The sequence below is a fragment of the Sinocyclocheilus anshuiensis genome, unplaced genomic scaffold (assembly GCF_001515605.1).
Source record: "Sinocyclocheilus anshuiensis isolate Anshui unplaced genomic scaffold, SAMN03320099.WGS_v1.1 scaffold67, whole genome shotgun sequence".
Lineage (NCBI taxonomy): Eukaryota > Metazoa > Chordata > Actinopteri > Cypriniformes > Cyprinidae > Sinocyclocheilus > Sinocyclocheilus anshuiensis.
In genome coordinates, this window is record NW_015552546.1 from 3430578 (window position 1) to 3450409 (window position 19832).

Sequence of the window (19832 nt, forward strand, 5' to 3'; positions counted from 1 at the left end):
GTGTAGTAACCAAGGTTTTTTTTTTTTTTGTTCATACCATGGGTTTGATGTCATGGTTCTGCTATAGTTATTTTGTAGTAATACTACAGTAAACATGTGGTAACCATGACTATAGTGTAGTTTTTGAAATCGTGGTAAATTTTGTAGTTACTATGGTTTTACTGCAAATGCTGTAGTAATGGTTATTTTTGTGCTTACTATGGTTTTACTGCAACAGTCATAGTTAAACCATAGTTATTGTAGTAAAACTATGGTTGATTTTGTTTTTACTATGGATTTACTGCAAATGCTGTGGTAAAACCATGGTTAATCTCTGAAAGAGTACAAACAATTGTAAATTGATTTGAATGCTCTCATTTGTAAGTCACTTTTGATAAAAGCATCTGATAAATGTAAATGTTTTTGTATATTTAATATGTTTATTGAAAATTTTAATAAATTTGCAACCTTTATTGAGAGTGGTGTGTATTGTTTTATTATAAACCAGCGGCTGCTGCCGCGGGTGGTCCGTAACGATGAGCAAAACGCCGGTGAACCGCGCCCACGCAGAGCAGCCGGTATTTACAGCTGCATCGTCCAAACATCGGCCGGAGAGCATTTGCGATCAGAGGCCGACGTCGCGGCGACGTCTTCCCTATTAGCAAACGATCCCTGAGCGACATCGTGCCGATGGAATTTTGTACGTCGGGTCGACATCGGCCCAACGTATGTGTGCTGTCTGGGATACTTCATATGTAATGTTGGTGATTTGTTAATTGCATTTAATACACGATCAATAAAACATTTGCAATGGGTTTGTAAAAGCTTTCTTTTTTTTTACGTTTGTGTTTTTGTTGCATTTACACAGTTTTGACCAGGCAGCAGGTGACATTCAAACAGTGAATCATTTTTGTGAAGCAATTGACCCTTTGCAAAAACCCACCCTCCTTCCAAAAAAAGATAGCTTTTTTTTTTTTTTTACCCCTGCACCCATCATCCCTTTCGAAGCTCTAACTCCAGAGGGTAAACTCTTTGAAGGGATTATATGGGATTACATCTCTGCCACAAAAGGTCATATTTTGAGCGCGCAAAAGTGCGTTTTGCACGCGCGCAAACTGAGTTTTATAGAGAAAATGTTTGTCTCGCAAAGAAGAAAGTATTTTGAGCGCACGAAAATCAATTTTGCATTTAAAATAAGTTTTTTGGATGTGTGCAGACTAGTGTTGCTTTCGTCAACGAAAATTATGACTAAATATCATCGTCAACGAACCTTTATCACATGACGAAAACGAGACAAGACGCAACGTAAATGCTGGTCATGTGATGATGACTATAATTAAATGTATAATGCAATATTGTTGACGAATAAAAACGAGACTAAATGTGGTTTACAAAATAAAAACTATGCTAACATGTCTCTTCATTTTCGTTGACCAACACGAGACGAAACGAAATGTTATAACGTTATTTCGTCTCGTTTAGTCGCGTTATTATTATTATTTTGCAGTATTTCTGTTTCCTGTGTCTCACTTCAGGGGCTGCATCAGGTCGCACTGCGCAGACGCAGGCGACGTCACTTCCTCAAGCCCCACTCGCGGCATTATTTAGAAGATGACAACAAACAAAGTTAGAGAAAAAATGGCCGTGTTTATGTAGTTGCTGTTGAGACTGCTGGTTATTTGGTTCAGTAGTTGACATAATTCAGTATTGTTTGTTCTTTTCTGTCAACGAATTCCACTGTATGCAGCCAGTGCTTCCCATCCCTCGGGCCGATGACGTCACTTCTAGGGAGGCATGCCCAGGCCTGTTGTACACACCCCCGTCCCTTGACTCCACCCCATGTCAAAACAGTGCCAGAAAGCGAGACGCGCAGAAACGTGAAGCGCAAAGGGAAAAACGGTATTGCAAGCTCAAACTTGACTGAAACGCAAAATAAAAGCAGCGTTGCAAATAAATTAGTAGATATGGCCATGGAAAATATGTATTGCAAAATCATTGCTTTTGTGCTGTTTCATTTATATTTTGCAATTCTTTATTTTTGTTTGCAAAACTTATTTTTTTCTCGCAATACTTCATTTTCTTTTGCAATTCTTTATTTTTGTTTGCAAAAAAACATTTATTTTTTCTCAATACTTTTATTTTCGTTTGCAAAACTTTATTTTCGTTTGCAAAACTTTATTTTCTTTTGCAAAACTTTATTTTATTTTTCATATATATGTGGCATTGTATTGACTCCATAGTTTGTGAATCTTTTGATTCAGAATGGAACTTCGGCACATGTATCGCGAATCGTGATTCAGATCGGAACTTCGAGCACGTACCGCAAATCAATTGATTAGATCGAAACTTTTGAGTGAGTTCGTGAATCTTTTGATTCAGATCGGGACTTTGGAGCGCGTATCGTTCTTTCTTTCTTTCTTAAACAGTACAAAACCATTAAGGCAGTACAGTTATGAAAATAAAACAAAGAAAAAAAGAGAAAAAAGATACAAATCCCTTAAGAAAAAAAAGTATTGAATACCATTTGTATAATATAATAAAGAGAGGTTTAGAGCCAGTAAATTTTTAAAATCTTAAAAGGTTTAAGATCTTTAAACCCACTGCTGTAATGTTGTTGGTTTTACATAATCAAAATGGTGTAATTATTTTCTGATGAATATGCTAACATAAAAAAGCTCTCTTTATGAATGTTAGCTACCATAAATAAACCCTTTAGATGACACAAAGCTGTGGTCAAAAATCTATCAATGCAAAAATGCTCTTATGCCCCTACCTAACCCTTACGAAAAAGAAGTTTATTAAAGTGTGCTATTAGTATACTTCTTTTAAACTAAAAAATAGGAAAGTATACTTTTAGTCTACTTTTTCTGTACTTCTCAGAAATGGGCTTTATGTTCTTCTCAGAAATATACTTAAAATTACATTTAAGTATATTTGACTTATACTTGAAAAAGTCTAAATATATTTGAGCTACTGTATACTTGTGCTCCTAGAATCCGCGTTTTGATTGTTATACGATAGGGGGTGCTAGTAACTTAATAAAATAAACTTGAAGTATACTACTTTTTGGTAAGGGAAGTCAAAATCAAACCTACATCCTAGGCTAAAAGAAGAGTTAAATAAGAACTAAAAAGAACAAACAATTTGAACATTTAAACACTGACCTCACAAGGCTAAATAATGGTACAGCAAGCAATTTCTGAGATACACTGTAGATATTTGAAATCAACACACAAACACACCCAGACAGACAGGATATGAATAAAGCATGAAAGATCTTTATTGTTGAATTACATTAGTTTCATATCAAAGTACTTGATTATTTTTTTAACTCTAAATGACCATTTCATTTTGTAAATATTCTTATATCCTCAAGACAACTGAGAGCTTTAGCAGGATTTACAATGACAGTGATTTTCTACTTTGGTTTGACCACAAGATCAGCGACTCCGTGCACTTGAGTGAGCAGACGGCAGTCCATCGATGCCAGGAGCTTCTGAGAGCCGGCGACAGTGGGAACAAACTTCTCTGTCAGTGTAACCGTCGCAAGTTTATCCACATCACTGAGAAACACAACTAGATTATAAACTGTCTGGAAGCTTTTCACTCTTTAAATACAGTTTATCATAGTACAGCTCACACACATTAAGCAAATTTGCATGAAGTGCATGCACATGTCGCACCTCAAAATGCTCTTAAACACTGAAAGTCTTACCCATACGCGATCTTCCTGATGCTCTGCATTCCCAATCCCTCTATACGGAACAAAACGTTCCTCAACACTTGTGACAGCGGGTTCTGGAACGTGATCTTGACTGTCAACTCTTTACCCACCACAGCATCCCCTTGAGGCTGAAACAGTCAAAACACAATCAATGGATGTAGATTTTTTAAATTAAGGACACTTAATTCTCAAATCTCAGTTGTAATTCAAATATGGTGCTTTTAGATGCATTGAACCAGGTTGAACATCAACAGATTTGACGGTAAGAAAGATATAAGAAAGTTGTGTGCTTGTTAAAGGTCCCAAATAAAGACTAGTGGATCATCGACGTACAGTGATGATGAGGTCTGGTGTGCGCAGCCTGAAGTTGAACTGTGTGGCCAGAATCTGTCGGGTCTCGTTGACCCGTCCAGTGACCGCTAGCATAAGAGCGCCCTGGTCCACCAGATGGCTCATGTACTCCTTATACTGCAGAGTCCAAGGAATAGTCTTGGCTGAAGGGAGAGAAAAGGAAAATGACATTAATGATTATAATGAAATATTTCATGGTCATTTTGCACAGTACTCCAGTCTTTTTTGCTCACTGCCCATAATCTTAAACATGAATGCAAATTCAATTAATCCCTCAAACATGTGCACCAGCTTGAGTACTTTGTGTTGTTTTGTGTGTATGTGTGTTTTCCCTCTAAAAACACTACATTTAAGGAAAACAGATGCAACATTAGCTAACTGAGATCCATAATACATGAAGTTGATCAAATTGTTGTTCATATACAGAAATATCCATTTAAAATTCTATTTAAAAGTAAGCATTACCACTTTTAGATGCACAACAGCTTATCAGCTTAACTTGTTTTACTTTTCTTTAAGTTCAGAAAAAAGTTACCTTCTTCTAGAGGTAAATAAGGCACAGAGATGTTCTTTTAAGGGTATAAAGGTACAATTTGTGAATGAAATTCAAAACCAACTACAAGTAGGTCTCATCATCAGGTGATATTTGAGAAATGCAGCTACTAATTCAGACATTTTGGGGCACAGTAACCAGAAAAATGTCTCTGGTGGGACTGTAAAACTCACTCTCTTGCGGTTTGAGGGTGAGAGGAATCTGATCCTTCTTCACAGTGGTTTTCAGCACACCGGTGTAGTACATGACCATCACCTCATACAGCAGACTGGCCGTGCGCTGACTTGAGCTTTTGTTCTTCAGGACGATGGAGAGTTTGGCATCTCCACCGATACGAGGCCCTGCCCCGTCCATGACAATCTCAACGCTCACGTCATTGCCGGTGGGAGACGGATACAAAGTCGGTTTGGAGCCGAAGCGACTGGCCCTTTCCACAGCAATGCGCTCCTCCTCTGAACCTGACGGACATGATCAGACAGTAAAGAGGAATGTGAGTTGCTGCCTTTTTGGAGTATTACCTCCAAACCCATTATTCTAAAGTGTGCTGCTTACATAGGGATCCAACTCAAGTTATCAACATAAATTGCTGCTTCCAATGTTTTCTAATTTTCAGTTTCCTACCCTTACGAAAATTAACCATGGTTTTATTATAGTAAAAGTGTAGTAAGCATGTTTTTTTATTTGGCATATTGATTACCATATATCCACAATTTTACTACAAATACCATGGTTTAACTATGGTTAGTGTAGCAAAACCATATTTAATTTGTGGTTACCATGGTTTAAACTATATTTGTGGGGGGGGGGGTATTTGTATCAAAAATAGTTTAAAAATTATAGTTAATTTTTGTAAGGGTATTTTATAAATTATTTTGAATTTGAAGAGTTTGTCATGAATTCTGTGCATTTTAAGTTCAACTTTTTTGTTACTATTATAAAGTGGGTCTCATCTTTCATCTTGTGGTATATTATCTGTTTTTATGTGAAGTACTGTGCATGTTGTAATGTTTTTTTTTTTTATTGTAAATCACTTTGAGCTGGATTTCTTGCATCAGTGATATTATCCTTAACTAAAACTAAAACCATAAAAATATTTTCGTTACTTGAAATAAAATAAATGTCAACTGAAATAAAATATAAATAAAACTTATTTTATTTCAGCTAGTTGGGAAGGCAACATTTCATATTTTAGTTCAACTTGAAATACTTAAAGGGATAGTTCACCCAAAAATGAAAATTTGATGTTTATCTGCTTACCCCCAGGGCATCCAAGATGTAGATGACTTTGTTTCTTCAGTAGAACACAAACGAAGATTTTTAACTCAAACCGTTGCAGTCTGTCAGTCTTATAATGGAAGTGAATGGGAATCACGGCTTTGAGAGTCAAAAAAACATACACAAACAAAACCAAATTAAACCCTGCGGCTCGTGACGATACATTGATGTGTAAAGACACGAAACGATCGGTCTGTGCAAGAAACTGAACAGTATTAATATCGTTTTTTACCTCTGATGCACTCCAATGTCTGAACTGTCTGAACTGCCCTGAGCGCGTCCTAAGCGCGTCCTCGACAGCCGGCACGTGACGCGTCTTCTTCTTCTTCTTCTTGCTTTACGGCGGATCGCAGACTTATAAGTGCATTACCGCCACCTATCTCTCAAATGGACCATTGACACTCTATCTACAATCTCAATTAGGAGTGTCAATGGTCATTGGAGTGATATTGGACTGCATCAGACGTAAAAAACTATATAAATACTGTTCAGTTTCTTGCACAGACCGATCGTTTCGTGTCTTTACACATCAATGTATCGTCACGAGCCGCAGGGTTTAATTTGGTTTTGTTTGTGTATGTTTTTTTTACTCTCAAAGCCGTGATTCCCATTCACTTCCATTATAAGACTGACAGACTGCAACGGTTTGAGTTAAAAATCTTCGTTTGTGTTCTACTGAAGAAACAAAGTCACGTACATCTTGGATGCCCTGGGGGTAAGCAGATAAACATCACATTTACATTTTTGGGTGAACTATCCCTTTAAATGACTGTAACTAAAATTTTAGTTATATATATAGAATATATATTCTCTCTCTCTCTCTCTCTCTCTCTCTCTATATATATAGGCCTATAAACATAAAAAGTAAAAAAAAATAAAATAAAAAATAACATTGAAATGGAAAATATAAAAAATGTAATTCAGATAATATTAATAAAAATATATTATTTAAAAATTATACTAAAATAACACTGTCTTATATGAAAGTTGCTATACAATTATTATTATTATTATTAAATATGCATGAAAATAAGCAATCCCCATTGGAAGCATGTCTGTGATGCCTTAAATTGTTTCTAGGAAAGCGGCTCTACACTGTAAAAAAAATTCCGTACAATTTACTGTAAAAAACCGGCAGCTGTGGTTACCGGAATTTTACTGTAAAAAATATGGTACCAACGTTTTAGGTTTTACGGTTTTAACTTAAATTTACAATTAAATACTGTATTTTCATTAACTGATATAATGTTAATATACCAACCTACTGAAGTACTGAAATCTGTTTTTTTACCTTTGTAATACACTGATAACCACCAAATGCAGGTGGTGATGAGAAAGTCACACGGTGAACCAAAGCCCATCACAAGCAGCTTTTAAATAATAACATATATAGAAGGTGCACAGTGTCATTCACACAAACACTAAACACCATTGTGGTAACACACATGAAACTGAAATAATTCATATATATGAATGCAATAAACATTCATATAACAACATTAGGTGTAACACACAATCCTAATATACAAAACTGATAAGAAAAAACTAAGACGAAACAGTTATTTCAACAAAAAAAACATCAAATTTGAAATGTACCGCAGGGAATTCTGGGAATGTCAATTTACGGTTATTCACTGTAAATTATACAGTCTTTTTCAAAAATGGTATACTACCGTAAAATGAATGTCCAATACATGTAATGTCCAATACAGTTTTTCACCGTATATAGTAGGGGAATTTACCATTAACCATTTAACAGGTTTTTACTGTAGCATTTTTACAGTCTTTTACCGTTAAATTCACGGTCATTTTTTACAGTGAAGGTTTTGCGCCAGATGCATTTGTTTTGTTACCTTCTGGGTATTTGTAGAGGTGTGTGATGTCCACACGAGCATCAGATCCCACAGCTTTAGTACTGATGCTCTGACCGATGGAGTTCTTCTCCACATTAACCTGACTGAAGCTTCCATCGGGTTTCTTCTGCCAGTAGATCCTATCACTGTTCACCTGAGACACGTAATGAAGCCATTTCAGCCTTTCAGAAGATGTTCTGAATAAAGTGCAAAGTTCAAAATGTCATCAGACACAAATGACGGTTAGAAGAGTTTCATATGAAAGCGCTCACTTCGGCAAAGACAAATGGAGTGTCGAATTTCAGTTCGACTTGTCCTTTGCGGACGGCGGAGACGGAAGTGGGACCGCAGCGGTACGAACCCTGGCTGGGCTCCTGAGGGGTCGCGTCCACCACCTGCCACCCGCCGTAACCAGCCGGGAGGTCCGGACGGGTCATCCAGGACTCGTTCCACACGTGGAAGTTCCTACAGGGAAAGTTTATACAAAGCGGTCTGCTTTTTTTTTGGTCTGCAATTTACAAAAATAAAACTGAATAGGCCTAAAACAAGACCTGAACCTGTTTTGTTTTGTTTTTACAAATAGTGAAATGAGGCACTTTACCTTAAAAAAAAAAAAAAGAAGGAAAAAAAATCAATCATCTAAATATTATAAGGGCAGTTTGCAGGGCAAGTTTTTTTTTTCAACTGATTTGTGTCATTTTGTGTTGTGAAAATTATTAAAGTGCCCCTATTATGCATTTTTGAAAATTACCTTTAATGCAATGTGTAACACAGCTCTTATTGAATATAAACATCCTGCAAAGTTTTAAATCTGAAAGTGCACCGTGTATAAAGTTATTGTCTCTCAAACAAAAGAGTCGACTCTGAATCATTGAAATGAGTCGTTTTTAAAACGAATCCCAAGCCATTTCATGTTGACATCAACATGAAACATTAGCATATTGCCCGCCCACTTGTTGCACGCGCAGACCTGGGAAAACTTGACCATCAGTCTATTTTCACGTTCGTCTGAATGAAAATGCAAATTCATTCTTTGCCACAAGGTGTCGCTTTTGGAGCGTAAAATAGCGGTTTCCCCGGTAATGCTGTACACAAAGCAGCACTGCGCTTACAAACGCTGCTTTATCAGGATTACAGGCTGGATGAAATTAAAATGAGTCCAATTGGACCAATCACTGCAGATTAGCGTCACGCAAAGGAGGGGTTTGGAAAAATGAATCGTTTGGGAGTTTATTAGTATTAGTTTATTGAACATATTTTTTAGCTAGTTATTGAACATATACATATTTTGTGTGTTTTGTCATTTTTAATTAGTTTTAGTTTTAGTTTTTAGTTTTTTTGTTTTTTAATAGGGGAACTCGGGGCACAAAGTAACGCCGGGTTAGTTGTAACACACATGGTTTGAATATTTCCACACATGCTAGCATAACAAAATTTACAGTATTTATTAGTTACCATATCAACATTATATAGAAAAAAAAGTGTGACAAAATTCAAAAATCTTTTGAAGATATCAATGAACATTTATTTTACCATAGTAAAATTACAATTCTGGCTTAAGTAAGTTTTTATTAATCATTTAAAATTATTATTTTAATCTCCAATCTGTTATTTATCAGTTTAGATAGACAGCAACTGGTTTTAAACTCCAGTTTCGCAGATGGGGCACGTTGTAACATTGCGGTACAATGTGCTATTCTATGACATTAGTGATGTCATTTACACTATTTACTTTAATGAATTTTAATGAGAAACAACGAGAAACAGGTGAATAAAGACTTACAGTCAATGTTTAATGTTTAGAAATTATTATTTCAAGACATGTAAAGCATTTTTGCACGTTTATATGGGCCGTCCCAAGCATGATTGCAATGTGTTCATTGTCAAACTCCAAAATCAGATTATTTTTAATTCTTAAAAAACGCCATTATTTTATTTGAAAAAAATAATTACTTTATTTTATTAACAAAATATTTTAGTTTGTGTTGTATATTTTATTTTTCATTTGATCAGATAACATTTTAAGCTGTTATATGGTCATGTTACAACGTGCCCCTCAGATGTTACAATGTACCCCACCTACGGGGCATGTTGTCACATTTCACTTCCATTTTTTGAGGGTAAATAAAGAAAAACGTATACACTGTAACTATGAAACAAGGCAACATATTTGTACTAGACACGTGTAAAATTACTGTGGATAAAAAAATATATATTCTTAACCCCATGTGGATTTACACAAACTGAGAAAGTCAAAAAGTGTTACTTTGTGCCCCGTTCTCCCCTATGTATATAAAGTTTTTTATTAATTTTTATTTCAGATTTAGTTATTTTAGTAGGCTACTTCAAGTTAAACTAAACAAAAATTAGAAATGTTGAAATAACTATGAAATAAACCATAGTTAGGTTATTTTTTATTAACATTTATTCCATTTCAAGTGATTTTTTTATGGTTTTACTTTTAGTGAAATATAATAACCCTGATATCATATTAATGTAAAGTGTCAGTAGTGATGGCTGTATTTGAGAACTGTCAGTTCATTAATCATCAAAATTTATTATAAAGTCTTCCAAGCATAAGTTTTGCTGATCAGAGAGACTAAGTATAACATAAACCTGACTCTGATGACATTAATGACAGTAAAATATCGTACCAGAGAGAATCGCTGGTCTTGTCTTTGATAACTTCCAGCTTCTCGTCAATATAAATGTCTGTGGTCAAGGAAAGGTCCGTGTCGTGAGCCGAGCTGAAGTTGGTCACACAGCGGGTGGGAATACCAAGACATCTCAACACTGAGAAAGAAATTTATTTAGATAACATTTTATTCCTAAAAACATGATAAAAATATATTTTTAATACAGTGATAAAAAGAGAAATAAATCCAAACGTACCGGAATTGGTGACTCCCGCATAGACCCAGCACTGGGCGAATTTGACAGGTTTCCCTGAGCTTTTGTAATACTGTCTCAGGATGTCGCCGCTGCCGCTCCAGGCGGTGGGAGACGTCCCACCCTCATAGCTGTCCTTCCAGTTACCCATCAGAACACCGTAGTCATCGTTGGAGTTCACCTGTCACAGAAGAGCAGAAAAGCTTTTCAAAAACAGGTGCTTTTAAGCTCTTTAATCGTGCATCTCACTTTTCTGTTCCTCACAGGAAAGACAGTAAGCGACATGTTGTTTTGTGTCCTGTATGAACACAGAAGGTTCATATGAACCTAAAACTGCCACATGCTGGCTACTGTATTTCACCTTCTCAAATCACATTCATGATTTCTTATGAATCCATGTGAACGTGACTCACCAGAGCAGATACCATTCTGGACACAATCACTGGATCTCTCCATTCGGTCATAGCGACCTGACCTCTCTCCAAAATGAACAGACATGCTTCTAGGATATCCTGTTCAAACTGATAAAACAAATGCAAAATAATAAAAAATCATAATAATGGAATTGATAAATTGGAAATAATAATAATAATAATAGAATCATAGATAATACCAGAATTTGATTGAAACTGATAAAACAATACAATAATATTAGTAATAATATAAATTTTATTAATAACAATAAAAATATTTAATATTATTGTTATTGTTAATTTGTTGTTGTTCATTTTTATTGTTGTTGTTACTATTATTATTTGTTATTTCAATTATTATTATAATTTTATTATTATTGTTATTATTATTATTAGATTTATAGACAATAATAAATATGAAAAAGAACAATTGCATGGCAATGATGACGACTATGATGATGATGATAAAAATTAATAATAATAATAGCAATAAGAATAATAATAGAAATATAGATAATAATAGAATATGTTCAAACCGATAAAAATGCATAATAATAATAATAATAATAATAATAGAAGATAATACCAGAATTTGATTGAAACTGATAAAACAATTGCATAACATACAATAATATTAGTAATAATATTAATTCTATGAATAACAATAAAAATATTTAATATTATAGTTATTGTTAATTTGTTGTTGTTTATTTTTATTGTTGTTGTTACTATTATTATTTGTTATTTCCATTATTATTATTATTATTTTATTTTTATTATTATTATTATTAGATTTATAGACAATTATAAATATAAAAAAAACAATTGCATGGCAATGATGACGACGATGATGATGGTGATAAAAATTAATAATAATAATAACGGCAATAATAATAATAATAATAATAACAATAATAATAGAAATATAGATAATAATATAATATTTTCAAACCAATACAAATTTATAATAATAATAATAATAATAAATTAATAAAAACAATCATCATCATCACAACAACAAGAATAATAATAATGAAGATACTAATAATCATCATCATCATCATCATCATCACCACAGATCATATAATTATAGATAATAATAGATTCTGTTCAAAACTATAAAAATGCACAATAATAATAATAATAATAATAAATTAAATTAATACATTTAAAAACAATAATAATCATTGCAACAACAACAATAAAAATAATAAAATCTGTTCAAACTGATAAAAGAATAGCATAACAATAATAATAATGATTATTATTATTCAAAAATTCAAACTATAATAATAAAAATAATAATAGCAGTAGCTGTGTTTCCACACCTGGGCAAAATTCCATGTTCTGGTTCCAATTTGCTTCTCAGTTCCGTAGTAAATTCTGCCCATGCTATTCAGGATATACTCTTTCCTTTCTGCTTCATTATCCAGATACACGGCATCATCTGAGGAAAGACAGATGAATGTTGTGTTACTTCCTTAATGCAAATGAGGAAAAAATGAGTGTGATTGTCCTTCATTGAGTCTGTACCTTCACACCAGGGGTTGAAGAGCAGGTAGACGTCGTTGGGGGTGCAGGGGAACAGCAGCTTGCCCTTCGGTGAGAAAGACTCGACGGTCACCTTGTAGCAGCCGATGGAGGCGGTGGGAAGAGTGTTGACCGCCAGCCGCACACGTTTGTCTTTCTGCTCCACGATCTTCATCTCCCAGCGGCCGTCTTCCAGGACGTCCACTAACGGGACAGAGATGTGAATCCCAGTGCTACTGCTGAAGATGGGTTCTGTGTCAAAGACATGGAAACATACTATCAGACGAACGCCGTCTTAATGATTTAACTTTAATTGAATCATCCGTCGGTGACTCGGCTGGAGATCCATTAAGAAGGGAGACTCAAGGAGCAGCTGGATTAGATGGATTAGGTCGCATAATCACTAGTCCTGGTCCAAACCCAAGCACTTCATGACTCACATCCATCACGAATGAATAGATTCATCTGTCACGGTTTCTTTTCCAAATAAAGTGCAAGATAATTGAACTAACCGTCAGAATGTCTGGGCATCTTTCTCTCTTTGTCACACACTGATTTGTCAATCAATGCTAATGTGCAGACTCCAGAGAAAAATCATTGAATGAAAAACATGTTTCCGTAGCCACTGCATGTCTATGTTTTATGAGTTTCCACGAGATATCCAACAAAACTCAGTTTAAAAAATCCAGTTAAAATAATTTTAAATGCACATAAGTGCCTGATTATGATTGTGGTTCTTATTACTTATTTATTATAAATTTATTTTATTTTTTGTTAGTTTTTTTTGAATGATCTGATATGGGCTGATTATTGATTTGAATTCAACTGATTTTATTTCTGATTCTAATTTAAGTCTGAAGATTTTAAGATTTTTAAGACATTAATTGTGTTTTTTTTGTCGGTTTTATTTTAGTATAATTGAGAAACTATTGTAATTTTTATAATAGTATCTTAATTTGATACTATTATAAAAGCAAACCTGAATAAGCTTTTATTTTTATTAGTTTTTATATATTTCATTTTTATTTTAGTTTAAGTTTTAGTCATTTTATCACTTTAATTATTTTTTTTAAATATGCGTATATAGTTTATATTCATTTATATTTTCAGTTTCAGTTATTTTAATACAGCAAGTTAAATGAGAAATGTTTCCTTAGCTATACTAGCTGAAATAAAATAAGTTTAATCAAAATTGTAAACATTTTATTTATTCCAGCTTATTAACTATAATACCCCAGATTTTTATTTGGATTTTTTACTGATTCTGCTGATTTCATTCTGATTTAGGTTCTTCTGCTACTGATTTTAACAGTAATTCTGATTGTAGGTGTTTTTACAGCTATCTGAAGAGAAATGTTGCTCAACACATCCCTAAATCCGATTATGAAAAAAAAGGAAAAAAAAAACATGCTATCAGAGGTGCGTCCAGCAGGCATGACAAAACAAACAGTACGAGGGAATCCAGACAAGTCTGGACTTAAAGGCACAATATGTAATTTTCGCCGCTAGAGGGCGCGTATTCAAAATAAACATAGAGACAAAGGCGAAGTTTGATGAGGCGGTGACTGAGTGTGGAATCATGGGAGTTGTGGTCTTCATCCCCACAGCCGATGCAATCCGACTGACACAGTGACACTATGGACACGGTCCGTGTCACTGGTTAAAATTGCTTATTTCTCTGGATTTAAACATTCTTCGAAACATTTGGGATAATGTAAGTACACAAGCCAGCAAAATATATAACACTGCTCTAGTGGTTTTTGGATATTTTAATAAAAAGATCTTACATTTTACTTTAAGTCTGTTATCTTGTTGAGATGTCTATCTTCTTAGTATGTGTCAAATTAAGATTTTAAAGGTAAAATGAGTCATTTCTGAGCACCTCGTGAGATGAAATGGAAAAATAATGACTGTTGTCAAACAGGTTGTGTGCCAGCTCACTCACCTAACTTCAGCTGCAGCTGCAGATTGTCAGATTTGGGGTTGAAGGGTCTGGAGAACTCGATCCACATCTGGAAGGTCTGTCCTCTGCGGATGATCAGCTTGTCGCTGAAGTAAGCGTCTGTGCGATGCTCGCGTCGGTTCGGCCCATCCTTGGATTTCAGGAGGTCGACGGAGTGAACCGTCAGAAGCGTGTCTGTGAATGAGAGAGGAAACGTTTACATCTCCCTGAAAGCATCAAATCTCAGTGTGGACTCTTTTTCATGCAAATGAACTGCATTAGAGTCTCCTTCATCCTCTTCCTCCTCACCTGAAGCCGCCAGGGTCGCAGCTGCAGGAGCGCTGGCACTGGGACCTCTAGCAGTGTTGGTGTTAGAGCTAGACATTTCTACAAGCAGGCTGAAAGACTAAGAAGAAAAAAAAAAACTAAATATGTTAAGTGCTTTTTCAATCAATCAATCAATAAAAAATATATAAAAATATTAAATAAAATGTACATATAATAAAAATGTAATAAATAATAAATATCAGAATAAATAAAATAGTAACAAATACATTTCTAATAAATAAATATAACTAAATATGTTAAATACTTTTCAATCAATCAATCAATCAATAAAAATACATCAATAATCAATTCTAAAAAAATAAATACAATTTGAATGAAAATATAGCCTAATGTGTGAGTGTGTGCGTGTGCGTATAATAAAAATGTAATAAATAAAAATCTGAATTAATAAAAATGTAATAAATGCAAAAATAAATACCTGAATAGAAATTCTAATGAAATCCAAATAAATGAAATCCAAATAAATTAACAAACAAACAAACTGAATTCTAAAACATAAATAAATGCTTTTAATTATTTTTTTTTAATTTGACAACCTTCTATTTAATAGTAAATAAAATGTTAATAAGTAAATAAGATTGAATAAATAAATACGATTTAATGAATGAATGAATGAATTAATAAAAATATAAATAAGATTTGTAACTTTGGATAAAAGTGTCTGCCAAATGAGCAAATATAAATGTAAAGTAAATGTGTTTATTTATTTAAATTCCTCATCTTTGCATTTAATTTCGGGTTTACATTTGATTTGATCATAAAATACTTGGTTCGCCTACACTAGCAGAGAAAAGTTTGGACGTACTTGATTGAATGTCATCAAGATTTGAACAAACTTTCAATCCGAAGGCTTCTGCTTGCATGCTGTTTCAGTTTAATGTTGTAGACAAATATCAGTTGTGCCTACATAACATTTCTTTACAATGCTGAAATTTAGTCAAGCCAGACAGAGAAGGAAGTATTCCCAGAATGCACCTTCAGCACAAAATGATATGGAAAATCATCATAGTAAAGAATCACCAGATGCATTACATTGCTGGTGTTCAAATACTAAAACAAAATCATATGTGACCCTGGACCACAAAACCAGTCATAAGGGTCAATTTCTCGCTGAATACATAAGCTTTCCATTGATGTATGGTTTGTTATGATAGCACAATATTTGGCCGAGATACAACTATTTGAAAATCTGGAATCTGAGGGTGCAAAAAAATGAAAATATTGAGAAAATCACCTTTAAAGTTGTCCAAATTAAGTTCTTAGCAATGCATATTACTAATCAAAAATGAAGTTTTGATATATTTACGGTAGGAAATTTGCTAAATATCTTCATGAAACATGATCTTTACTTAATATCCTAATGATTTTTGGCATAAAATAAAAATGTATAATTTTGACCCATACAATGTATTGTTGGCTATTGCTACAAATATACCCCAGCGACTTAACAATGCTTTTGTGCTCCAGGGTCACATAATTATGTCTTTTCCTGTTATGTTTCCTCATTGAAATGTCATGGCAAGGCCTGCTGACCAATAATTTGACCTCATGATCCTCTCATGTATAAATTCATATAGCGATTAATGACAAACTCTTTGTCTTTCAGTGAGCATTTTAATTGTACAATTATAAAATCATTATCAAGAGTTTCTTGCTTCTCTGACACCCATCCCCTCCCAGACCGGACGGCGAGTCATTGTCATAGTTCTTTCACAAAAGACTGCCAACAAAGACGCGCCTCTTACACTCACAGCTGAATAAGAACCCATGGGGCAGCTGGATTAAAGCGCATGACGTCATCCAGCTGCTGAAACGGACACATAATCATGTCTAAACCCATGCAGAAACATCAACCTGCTCAGATTGGATGTAGTGTTTATACTGATCATGCAAATGTGACCGTTTCCACTATAAAGAAGGTTTTATGGAATGGAAAGTTTCCATGGATGTTAAAGGTTCTTCATCGAACCATCGATACCAATGAAGAACCTTTATTTTTAAGAGCGTATAATAACTTTAATTTTTAAATGATCAATAAATAGGACTCAGAGTTAAGCATATGTGACCCTGGAGCACAAAAGCAGTGTTAAGTCGCTGGGGTATATTTGTAGCAATAGCCAAGCATGAGTCATCCACGAAAGCCACCTCCGCGTGCTTCATGCCCAGGAGAGGCAGCGATCGTGACCATCACCCGGCGCCAGGTAACGACTGCACCCAGAAACACACGGATGGTACGACATCTTTAAAAAGACGCGTCTTTAAAAAGACGTTCCACCCGTGAAGCTCTTTCAGATGGAATTTGCTCTTTTGGTGTGCTGAAGCGCACAGGGGAGATGGCCGTCTGCAACACACACGGGGGTAGTGCAGCCTGCTGTGTGCAACCCACTCGACACGGGAAACCACCGCCGCTGAAGCGCCGTACCGCCAACACGAGAGCCCACCGAGAGCGTGCTTGACTTGTAGTCTTCACTCTTGTAGAGGTCAGGAGCAGAACGATAGAACCGCTCGGCTCCGAAGCGAAAAGCTGAATATGCGTTGCATCTGCTGCCTATTTATACTCACGCTGTGATCAGCAGCAGCTGGATGCAATAATCGCATGCCAATGTGCATTGGCTCGTTTAGTTTACACTCGAAGTGGATTGGTCCCTCTAAGCGAGATCCCAATTTCGTCGGTCAACCGACGTGATGTCGGGAGTGACCGACTGAAAGGGAAGCTTATTTATTCAGCTTTCAGATGATGTATAAATCTCAATTTCAAGAAATTGACCCTTATGACTGGTTTTGTGGTCCAGGGTCACATATTTTAAATTTAAATATAAATGCATATATAAAAATATATGGATTAAAGTTTAACAATGTTTTAAATTATCCTGTTTTCTAGTGTAACTAAGCTAAATCGGTTTTATATAAAGTGTGTTAGCAAGAATGTTGGCAAGGCTTCAGGTGACCTAAACAGTTTTGTTCTCATCTATATCCTGAAGGTTTTTATAGAAGGGTTTGTTCATATATCATTCACCTGGTTTTATACAGTGTATTATTCCTAAAACTGTATTAAAACTGTGTTTTTTCTAACTGTTGATAGTATTTTCTGTTATGGAGTGATAAAAAGAAATATCCAAAATCCCTTCTATAAAATCATTTGAATATATCAACAAAATAAAACAAAATTGTTTAACCTGGCTTTATCCAATGTTCAGATTCATTTTCTGGCAATGTATGCAAGTTAGTGCCTATTTAACTACAGAATGCCTTATTTGCATACTTAACATATTAGAAAACTATACACTATAATTTTTGCAATTCTTAATTTAAGATATTCACCTGTATTGTCTTGCCATAATGCAATAATGGTGCTATATATATTTTCAGTATATTCATTTTTGAATAAACTCGAGCTGTTGATCAATTAAGCGTAATGTTTATTATGAATTCTTAACAAAAAGTGATCATAAATGCAATATTTGTTACCTGTGAGTTGGTGAAGTTCAGGTGCTCTGGCAGACCGTCTGGTGTGTGTTCTGAAGCACTGCTCATGGCTCTTATTTAAGTGTGTTGACACTCCTCCTTCATTACTGATGAGCAACATTACAGTCCAGAAAAGTGGATCTATTCCTTCTGTTACTGAACAGGAAATATTCCAAGAAAAACGAATCATAATGAATCATGAGCATCAGAGTCTGATCAAAATCTGTGAATCACAAAAAGCAATTAATTTATATAAAAGCCATGACAATGAATATATTTCTGCTGTCTGAAAGCAATTAAAAATCTGTTCAACAAGAATATAAGCCTTAAAAATTGCATATTATTATTATTGTTGTTGTTGTTAAACATGCAGAAATGTCAATATAATAATATTATTATTATTATTATAAAAATTACATTATGAGTAGTAGTAGTATTTATAAGTCTTTAGAATTGGCAATAATAATAATAATAACAATAATAATACATCTGTTTAACAATAGTATAAGCCTTATTATTATTATTATTATTATTATTACTGATTTTTATTAGTAACAGTTCTTAAACATGGTAAAATGTTTTTGTTTTATATTATTATTATAATTAAGCATGTACAAATGGCAAAATAATAATAATAATAATAATAATTATTATTATTATTATTATCAGAATCAGAATCACAATCAGAATCATATAATAATTATTAGTATTATTATTATTGCTATTTCTGAAGTCTTATAAATGCTACTACTAATAATGTAATTTTAATAATAATAATAATAATATAATAATAATAATAATGTGCCATTTTTAAGGCCTATATTTTTGTTAAAATTATTAAATAATAATAATAATAATAATTATTATTATTATTATTATCAGAATCAGAATCACAATCAGAATCATATAATAATTATTAGTATTATTATTATTGCTATTTCTGAAGTCTTATAAATGCTACTACTAATAATGTAATTTTAATAATAATAATAATAATATAATAATAATAATAATGTGCCATTTTTAAGGCCTATATTTTTGTTAAAATTATTATTATTATTATTATTATTATTATTATTATTATTATTATTACTGCTTTTTATTAGTAACAGTTCTTAAACATGGTAAAACATTGTTTTATATTATTATTATAATTAAGCATGTAGAAATGTCAACGTAATAATAATAATAATTATTATTATTATAATAACAATAATAATAATAATAATTATTATTATTATTATTGCTATTTCTGAAGCCTTATAAATGCTACTACTCATAATGTAATTTTAATAATAATAATAGTGCTTTTTAAGGCCGATATTGTTGTTAAAATTATTATTATTATTATTATTATTACTGCTTTTTATTAGTAACAGTTCTTAAACATGGTAAAACAATTTTTTATATTATTATTATTATAATTAAGCATGTAGAAATGGCAAAATAATAATAATAATAATAATAATAATTATTATTATTATTGGTAGTAGTAGTAGTAGTAGTAGTA

The 19832-nt window shown here is 33.5% G+C and overlaps 1 protein-coding gene across 1 annotated transcript; it reads right to left on the reverse strand.

Annotated features, from left to right (window-relative positions):
* Window positions 1-3397: 3397 nt before the first annotated feature.
* On the reverse strand, window positions 3398-14894 carry LOC107664131 (protein-glutamine gamma-glutamyltransferase K-like). Its single transcript, XM_016454586.1, has 13 exons — window positions 14819-14894; window positions 14513-14704; window positions 12571-12819; window positions 12366-12484; window positions 11038-11145; window positions 10628-10805; window positions 10390-10528; window positions 8008-8200; window positions 7736-7889; window positions 4781-5065; window positions 4037-4197; window positions 3695-3831; window positions 3398-3542 (listed from the first exon to the last, which is right to left on the reverse strand). The coding sequence occupies exons 1-13, from the start codon at window positions 14892-14894 to the stop codon at window positions 3398-3400; spliced, it is 2136 nt and encodes a 711-aa protein (XP_016310072.1).
* Between the last annotated feature and the right edge of the window lie 4938 nt (window positions 14895-19832).